General features: G+C 39.8%; 1 protein-coding gene across 1 annotated transcript; it reads left to right on the top strand.

Moving 5' to 3' along the window:
* The first annotated feature begins 970 nt into the window (after window positions 1–970).
* Window positions 971–5,436, top strand: LOC120294088 (G-type lectin S-receptor-like serine/threonine-protein kinase At1g61370). The gene is made up of 6 exons (XM_039313994.1): window positions 971–2,279; window positions 2,354–2,455; window positions 2,643–2,860; window positions 2,935–3,473; window positions 4,637–4,787; window positions 4,882–5,436. Exons 1-6 carry the CDS (start codon window positions 971–973, stop codon window positions 5,182–5,184), a joined length of 2,622 nt encoding a protein of 873 aa, XP_039169928.1. The 3' UTR covers window positions 5,185–5,436.
* The last annotated feature ends 4,375 nt before the right edge of the window (window positions 5,437–9,811 follow it).

Genomic DNA, 9,811 nt, shown 5'->3' with positions numbered 1-9,811 from the left:
TAATGTTTTTAATGTAAATTCATTTTAGGTTCTTTTTATTATTTATTTGTAAATTTTAATCAAATTAATTTGATTAAAATAATCATAAAAATGATAATTCACCGTGTATATGTAAAAATATATATTTAATATATAACGTGTCAGAATTCTCTATTTTTAGAAAAAAAAAAAAAAAAACTTGTCAGCATATCATGTTGTGTCGTGTCGCGTTGCATCACGTGTCGCGTGTTGATGTCGATTCTACTTAACTCATGATTGTTCTCCTTTTTGTTTTGTCAAATATTGTGTGGCCCAACTTGACAAAGTTGAATAAAACATGCACGTTCTTCTTGCTTTCTTTAGAGAAACGATGTGTCGGCATGTCGTATCGCATCACATGTCGCATGTTGATGTCGGTTCTACTTAACTCATGATTGTTCTCCTTTTTGTTTTGTCAAATATTGTGTGGCCCGGGTTGACAAAGTTGAATAAAACATGCACATTCTTCTCGCTTTCTGTCTCCTACACATGCAAGAAAACAGATGCAAAATGAAATCCATTGCGCAATCTTCTTCTTTTTACAATTGTGGCTGAACTAAATCTTGAATGTCTCGATATCCTGTCATTTATAAGGAAAAAGGAAAAGAAGCCACAAATACTTCTATTGGTTCAGTAAGATCTAAATATTACCTGTGAAACCGCGTCAACTTTGGAAAAATGGAGAAGAAAAGCCCAACCTTAGCGGGTCATGGAGGCTATACTTTCAAAAATGATTGCTGTTGGGAGCCCCAGTTCCCACTCAAACCATTTTACTATCGCCAAATGAAACTCTTCTGGTCATTAAATACCACTATCCCGAAGGAATATTGGTATTTTGTGAGTGCAGTTACACAAAGGATCTAAGCACTGTAAGCTTGGCTCACCGTAATCCCATTTTTATCCTTTTCGATCTGCCTATAACAGGTGAAATTTCCCCGGTCAAATTTCACAAATGCTTCTTGAATTTGTTCATCATTGTTCTTACGACTGCGTACTTGTGTATTCTTTGCTCGTCTGCTCCCTGTTTCAAGCACTTCAAAGCAGCACAATTTACAATATAACTGCATCAAGGCCACTTATTCAGAACCAAACCCTTGTCTCGCCTAGTGAAATCTTCGAGCTCGGGTTCTTCACGCCTAATGGATCAGAAAAGCAGTACGTAGGAATATGGTACAAGAACGCAACTTTCTCCAAAGTTGTCTGGGTGGCCAACAGGGACAAGCCACTTGGACACAAAGATCAATCTGCGAGTTTGATAATTAGCGGAGATGGAAATCTGAAGCTTCTTGATGGGCAACAAAGTACTGTCTGGTCTACAAATGTCATGGCGAAGTCTAATTATTCTGCAGCAGTGCTTTTAGACTTTGGAAACCTTGTTCTTCAAGACGGGAATGCAAATAAAATGTGGGAAAGCTTCGATGAGCCAACCGACACTCTCCTGCCAAACATGAAGATCGGAGTAAATGTGAAAACAGGAAAGAAAAAATACTTGATTTCCTGGAAAGGTGAAGATGATCCATCGCCCGGAAGCTTTGTCCTTGGAGTGACATCGGAGACACCGCCTCAGCTTTTTGCTTGGAATGGATCAAGTCCATACTGGAGAAGCGGACAGTGGGATAAATCCAAGTTTAATGGAATACCGACCATGAGCAACAAATACCTGAGCGGCCATCAGCTTGTGCAAAATATCAACCAGGGAACGACATATTATTTCCGCAATTATTACAACAACTCCTTTGGATATGTTTTCATCTCATCGGAAGGATCTATAGGGTCTGTTCGTTGGGGGGATGGATGGTCAACAAACTGGGAAGCATCACGAACTAACCGCTGTGAAATTTATGGAACATGTGGTCCTTTTGGAGTTTGCGACACGTTTAGTTCACCTATATGCAGCTGCTTAAAAGGGTTTAAACCCAGGTCAGATGAAGAGTGGAACCGAGGAAACTGGACCGGAGGGTGCGTTAGGAAAATGGAATTGAATTGTCAGAAATCCGCACATGCAGCAGCTATGACGACTGTGGAAAATGATGTGTTCTGGCCAATGAAACATATGAAATTGCCTGATTCTGCTGATTATTTGTCAAACATAGCTGATGCAGAAGGATGTCAAAGTTGGTGCCTAGGAAACTGTTCGTGCTTGGCCTTTTCTTACGTGGATACTGTAGGATGTATGGCTTGGTGTAAAAACCTCATAGATACTCAGCAATTCTCCAGAGAAGGCAGAGATCTATTTATTCGACTTGTGGATGTGGATAAAGGTTGGAAAGGTTGAATTAATTTGCATTTAATCTTGCACTGCCTGTGGTTCTTATAATGTATTTTCCCAGTTCAGGTGTACCTACGAAGACAAAACTCATCATCAGCTTAAGTACTATTTCTGCCATCATGTTATTCGGAGCTGGCATTTCAGTGTGTGGTCTTTTCAAGTGGAGAGGTAATAAAAGACGTGCATTTTATGGCTGTTTTAAGTGTGATTTCATGTTAACCGAGACGTAAGAATCTTGTATCATTGGTAAAGCAATGGCTTCAGAAGCTTGGCAATCACTACAATAGAAACACTTTTGCTTCTCATGTTCTCACGCTTATTATCAGTCGTTCTTGTTTTGTTTGTAAAATTGCAGGGAAATTTAGGAAAATGACAATCCCAAGGGTCCTTAATTCAAAGGCCACAGCCAACAGATCAGAGGAATTGCTGAGGGAAACTGCATGGAAAGAGCAAATGAAGCAAGGTGATGCATCGGAATTAATGGTTTATGATTTGGACAGCATACTCCTTGCAACGAACAACTTCAACATGAAGAACAAACTCGGGCAGGGAGGGTTTGGCCCTGTTTATAAGGTAAAGAAAAAGCCTTTACCGAGGGAAATCCAGAGATTATCCAAGATCTGATAGTTATGTTCGTTTGAAAACAGGGAAAGCTGAACGATGGTAAGGACATAGCTGTGAAAAGACTTTTGAGCAGCTCAGGCCAAGGCATTGCAGAGTTCAAGAATGAGATCCTCCTGATATCCAAACTTCAACACCGAAATCTGGTGAGACTTGTTGGTTACTGCACTGAAGGAGAAGAAAGGATACTAGTGTATGAGTACTTGCCGAACAGGAGCTTGGACGCCTTTCTTTTCGGTTTGTCTCACTCTCTGAAGAACTTATTTCTGCTTTCAACAAAATACGGTACTGAAACTAGATATTGTTTCTGTTTACCACCTTGTTTAGATTTAAAAGAGAAGGCAAAACTCAGCTGGGGCATCCGCTTCCACATTATCCAGGGCATTGCAAGAGGGCTGCTCTACCTCCACCGCGATTCATGCCTCAGGGTCATACATCGAGATTTAAAAGTGAGCAACATTCTTTTGGACGAAAAAATGAATCCCAAGATTTCAGATTTTGGGCTAGCGCGGATGTTTGAAGGCACTCAAGTTTTCGTAAATACTCACAAAGTTGTGGGGACACTGTAAGCATTCTATCATCAGTCTTAAGAGTACTTACTCATGAGGCAATTTGTCACCTAGACAGCAGATTAGCAGTTTAATGTGCTCACCTTTCCCTTCATGCATGTTCCTACCATTGTCCTTTAATATGACCAAGAAAATTCTTCCATTTACATCCAATGTTTCCAATTAGCCAGTTATGAGGTGGCTAGTACTATCACTTTGAGGGGATGAATATGTGGTTAGGCACAATTAAAGCAGAATTTAAAACAATGAAGTTCAATATTGTGAAAGGACAACATTTGATGAAAACTACGCAGGGATCAGAACTACCGTGTGCAATAAAATATCAATCAAAATGAAAGAGAGGCTAAGGGATAGAATATATTGCACACGACAGTTATAGTGGCAACAGTTATAGTAGTTCGGCTTATAGTAAGCTAACATCCACTCTTTCATTCCAATAGCCTATTGGCTGGATTTTAATAGAGAATCAATTAGAGATTACAAAGTCTGAGTACTCTCCAGAATGTGTGATCGTATCTTCTAATCTCACATAGTCACTCTAAACGACAGCCTCTCAGAGATTACAATTTCAACTCAGAGAGACAAGTATGAAAATGTCAAGGCTTTCTTTGAACTTTAGAATTATAGACTTCAAATCTTGTTTTCTTTTAGCACCATGATCTCCTTTTATACTCTTCAATTTCCAAGCTGACCGTTGGACTGAGGATCATTCATCCAATCCACCCTTTGGACCTAAATGGTATGAGAAGATCTGATTGCTACTTGAATCACAAGATTAGAATCTTCTTATGATTCCATTGCCCATACAACAGACGTTGGGTTTCCATAAGTAGAGTTCTTCGTTAGGTAGGAGCGCCTCAAAATGATTGTCATATGAATCAGGAATCCTTAAGGTTTTGTTAATCTTCAAAACATATTGGGAAGTTTTCTCAACAAGTTTGTTCATAGATAATTATAAACCAGTTCTATAATGCAAATGCTAAAAGGTATTAGAAAGGCAGTACTAGTTGATTTGGTTTCTGACCTCTCATGCCATCGTCCTTGAGTCTGAATTTTGTTTGAACTGTATTTCGTGAACCTTCCATTTGTACAAGTTTGTATACCTTTATTATGATGATGGCATCCTAGTATGAGAACATAACATGTCCAAGTCATACAGGGGTTACATGTCTCCCGAATATGCCATGGGTGGGATATTTTCTGAAAAATCTGATGTTTATAGCTTTGGCGTACTGATATTGGAGCTTATCAGCAGCAAGAAGAACACAAGTTTAGATTACCATGGACAGCATCTCAATCTCCTGACCTATGTAAGCATCAGATCTAACTTCAAACTAATATCTCCATTCAGGTTTCAATCATCGGTAATCCCTGGGACAGTCTAAAATCAACCGGTTGTTACAGGTATGGCATTTGTGGTGTGACGGCAGAGGATTGGCCCTAATGGATGAAGCTATTGCTGACGCATTTTCGCTGTCAGAAGTGATGAGATGCATTCAATTAGGGCTTCTCTGTGTACAGGAACGTGCCACAGATAGACCCGACATGTCAGCTGTGGTTCTAATGCTAAGTGGGCAGTCTGATCTTCCACAGCCAAAGCAACCAGCATTTACATTTCAACGCTCAACGACTCATGAAGTCCAATCAGAAGAAGAATACATTCGGTCCAGGAATACCATCACCATTACTATGGCTGAAGGAAGATAAAACTCTATTATGCATTGTCTCTGACTAATTCATCTTTCCAGGAATTCAGTGTTTATCAAATTATCTGCTTGAATAAATAATCTGTTGTTGCACTATTACGTTGATCTATGATGTAAACATAGAGATAGTGAGGGGCTCCCAGTTGCCATCGCTCTAGTAGAAAAGTTTTATGTGTGCACGAAGGCACAAAAATTCAGAATGTCTGTATGCATTGAGATAATCTCAATATGAATATGAATACTTTGAGTGTTCTTCACTGTGGAATCGGTATGTGACAACGCATTCATTTTGGTTGTCAAAATTGATACCATTCTGATGTCAAAGCGTATTCTTGATTTGCTCTGAGAAGTCGATGTCATTTCGAGTGTCCTGTCCAATTGATGATACTCCCTCCTTGCAGTTCCAGTAACTTTTCCATCAAGTTTTGATTAAGAAGTGGAAAAAGAAAAGGAGAGCAGGAAAGTCTTCCTATGGACCTTTTGTCTTGGAGATGGTCAATAGCCAAATTATGTGATCCAGGATCATTGTCACACACCCACTATCCTATATAAAAATAAGCCTTCTTTGAGCGAAAAAAGAAAGGGAGTTTTAGGAAAATGACAATCCCAAGACCGCTTAAGTCATTGGCGACATCCAACAAATCAGAGGAACTGCTAACAGAATTTGCACGGAAAGAGTGAATGAAGCAAGGTGACGCATCTGAATTGCTGGTGTATGATTTTGACAGCGTACTCCTTGCGACAGACAACTTCAATGTGAAAAACGAACTTGGGCAGGGATGGTTTGCCCCGTTTATAAGGTAAAAATAAGCCTTCTCCGAGGGAAATACAGAGATCAACCAAGATCTGATAGCTATGTTCATTTGGAAACAGGGAAAGGTGAATGATGGTAAGGAGATAGCTGTGAAGAGACTTTCGAGCAGCTCAGGCCAAGGCATAGCAGAGTTCAAGAATGAGATCCTTCTAATATCCAGACTTCAACACCGAAATCTGGTGAGACTTGTCGGTTACTGCACAGAAGATGAAAATATAATAGTGTATGAGTACTTGCCAAACAAGAGCTTGGATGCCTTTCTTTCTGGTTTGTCTCACTCTCTGAAGAACTAATTTCCATTTTCAACAAAATATGGTACTGAAACTAGATATTGTTTCTGTTCGCTACCTTGTTTAGATTCAACAGAGAAGCCAAAACTTAGCTGGGCCATATGCTTCTGCATTATTTTCGGGGTCACAAGAGGGCTGCTTTACCTCCGACGGAATTCTTGCCTCAGGGTCATACATCAAGTTTTGAAAGAGAGCAACATTCTCTTGGATGAAAAAATGAATCCCAAGATTTCAGATTTTGGGCAATATTTGAAGGTACTCAAGATTTGGTTAATACTCACAAAGTTGTTTGGACACTGTAAGCTTTCTATCTTCCCCTTAATAGTTACTCATGAGGCAATTTGTCACCTAAACAACGGATTAGCCGTATAATGCGCTCACCTTTCCCCTCGTGCATGTTCCTACTTTTGTCCTCTAATATGACCGAGAAAACTCCTCCATGTACATCCAATGGTCCAATAAGTCAGCTCGCTCCGAGATAATTGTAGACCAGCGCTGAAATACAAATGCTAAAAGGTACGAGAAAAACAGTACTTGTCAAGTTGGAAGTATCAACCTCCAATTTTCTGACCTCTCGTGCACTCATCCTAGAGTCTATGATTCTTTGTTTGAACCAGATATCGTGAACCCTTCACATGTATGATCTGTATACCTTTATCATGAGTATGGCATCCTATGTACAAATATAACATGTCCAAGCCATACAGCGGCTACATGTCTCTGGAGTATGCCATGGATGGAATATTTTCTGAAAAATCAGATGTTTATAGCTTTGGAGTACTGATATTGGAGCTGATCAGCATCAACCTGTCTACCGAAAGCTTTCCTCAGGACTTTTCCTAAGCAAAAGCCTAATGAACCGGCCTTGATTCAAGTTGGAAGACTGATACGATCAATCCAACCACTTCCACCATTGCCATGACATAGCAAGGCTTGGGCTAGCAGATCCTGCAATTTGTGCCGGGTCAAAACTCATAATCGGCAGCTGAAATAATACAATGAGGAGAATAATAGGCAGAGTTATGATGCCGAAATCACAACATCTCACTGCTAACAAGTCCGTCCGTTTAAGAAAAACTAGTCATTCTCATAGAAGAGATTGCGCAACATAAACCGAACCCACTTCAGGTAACTGATGACCGTACTCAAATTTTCCCCCTCCATTTCCTTAAATTCATGTATATCACTTGGCAATAGTTACAAGGATATCATCTTATTTGCATTAGCTTGCCTTTTAACTTTCGATCGTGACATTTTGTATAGTAAAAAATGGTTGAAACCTGAAATTCGTAATTAGAACTCGGAGTAGGGAGAGCAATCGCCTAGAACCGGATTCATGCACACTTTTCCATTGAAAATCACGGTCAGTCTCGGAAGAGAAGAAGGTCAAATAGCCTAAATTAAAGAGTCGAGTTTTGTTATTTCCCTTCATATATTTGGGATTTATTTGCTGGTTAGCGCAGTTACTTGCAAAGGTAGATGTGAAAATGTATTAAGCTCTAGATTCATCTCACTTCCCAAGGCTATTTCAGTTATGGTGTAAGGTCATATCTAGGCTGTTGAATTGACTGTCAAGACATGTTGCGTAAAGCAGGATGCAAGTGTATTTAACATTCACTTGCAAGCAAATATTTGTTCTGTCAAGTACAATCCAGGATCTAGCATTCATGCTGCGGTGCATATCTGCTTTTCTCAGTCTATGATTTAACCAATGGATTTTCCACTTTAAGACATGAAATTCTGGAAAGATCAACGAACCTTGTGCACTTTTGAGTTAAGTTGAGCTTGTTAACTTGACTTGACATTTACCTTAAAACATGCTCGAGAAAGAACATCTTGATACTATACTCAACCGCAAAGTAAGACATTTGGAAGCTCCACCGGTTATACATATGCGTCATCATCGTAGATTGTTGGAGATATTGGTGATGGCTCATCTCTCATAGTCATATCATCGGTGTTTCCACAAAGGCATTGCTAGTCACTCAAGCATCCTCATTCACCCTTTGCCTTATCATCACTTTATACTTCCATCCATAATACGAACTCAAGTTGTCACAATGAATGAGCCAGTTTATCGAGACATCCATTCTATAAAGGTACAATTTAAGCAAAAAAATTTCTAAAATTCCGGGTTAGGTGGAGTAAAGGTAGCTAAATTTGTATTTTATATAAATGAGACAATTTGAATCGGATCATTTTCAATCCTATCCAATTCCGATGTGATCCACTCATTTGACGGGCCTACCAGTTGGCTACAAGCCCAATTCCTTCAATTTGCCACGTTTCCATTGATAGCTAGTCAATCCTCATAAATGGCATAAGCTTATAACATTATTGCTTCTAATCAGTTTGAAATTTTCACCGTCTCAGATTTTTTTCCCTCCCAATTAATGACATCTTACATGTGTTAGATTGTCCTTTCGTTAGTAAAACCATTTCCAAAAAACTTGTAAGTGCTTGTGCGTGGCCAAGGGCTTGCCATGATTGCTAATTAGTTTTTCCCCATGTGCCCTATGTATTGGTCAAAGAAGGAAATGCAATAGGCAAATTGAGCCAAGAGGACATCAATAGTACCATAATTTTTGTACTGCTCATTTTAACGTCATAAAATTTCAAACTGTAATATCCCGGGTCTTTATTGTACACATATTGTCCGCTTTGAACACTAAGTCTTCACGGTTTTGTTCCTCTCGGGACAGCCCATACTACCCCAAGAAAACGCGTATTGCAAGGGCAAAGGCACGAACTCATCACCATCTGTCATGCCCTGAACCCCGAGCGTGTGCCTATCTCTCTCTGGTCAATAAAATTTTGCGACCATGACTAGTGCCGACCCTTTTTGTTTTATTGCATATGCGGAAGTGGATTATAAATCCCCTGACAATAATCATCTCGGGATAGAAAAGCAGGATAATAGATTCACAAACAAACATGCTTTTATATATACACTGAGTCATGTACAAAAGTCTATGGCCAAAAGATTACAAAAGACTGGCCTTCCAAAAAGAAGCGGTCCTAACTGACCTACGCTTCCAATCACCTCCTCTCAACTCCAAGTCCTCCACTCGACGACCCTGAAAATGTTGTCCCAAAACGGGTTGAGATATAATCTCAGCGAGTCTAAGCTTTAAACCCCAATTAGGAGGGAAATACGCCCAGAAGTGTCTTAATTACACAATCACACAATCAATGAGACTTACCTCGTCTCAAATCCACCCTGCAGGTCAGTACAATTTATATCACAGACAATATGGGAGCATGAGCGACAAATAAGTTCCAATAACTAAAATGCCACACTCAATTAATCATGTGTTTCTATTGTTAATTAAGCCACTCGAGGCACTGTCGACATCCATGTTCGGCGGTCTACTGGCATAGCCATGCATCGTCTCTTCCCCATAGAGCACAGCTATGTCACATTGACGGTTATCCCGAAGGAGCTTAGGTCCAGAATCTACTGCGACCCGCTACCCTAATGCATGGGTAACCCAAAAGTGAGATTTAGTAACATCCAGCGTAAA

The sequence above is a fragment of the Eucalyptus grandis genome, chromosome 5, assembly GCF_016545825.1.
Source record: "Eucalyptus grandis isolate ANBG69807.140 chromosome 5, ASM1654582v1, whole genome shotgun sequence".
Lineage (NCBI taxonomy): Eukaryota > Viridiplantae > Streptophyta > Magnoliopsida > Myrtales > Myrtaceae > Eucalyptus > Eucalyptus grandis.
This window is presented reverse-complemented; position numbering and strand designations above follow the sequence as displayed.

Excerpts from the sequence above, each read along its gene's own strand:
- LOC120294088 (XM_039313994.1), top strand. The coding sequence starts at position 971 with ATGCTTCTTGAATTTGTTCATCATTGTTCTTACGACTGCGTACTTGTG. Across the intron at positions 2,280-2,353 it reads ACTTGTGGATGTGGATAAAG|GTGTACCTACGAAGACAAAA; the intron begins GTTGGAAAGGTT and ends TTCCCAGTTCAG. Across the intron at positions 4,788-4,881 it reads ATCTCAATCTCCTGACCTAT|GTATGGCATTTGTGGTGTGA; the intron begins GTAAGCATCAGA and ends CGGTTGTTACAG.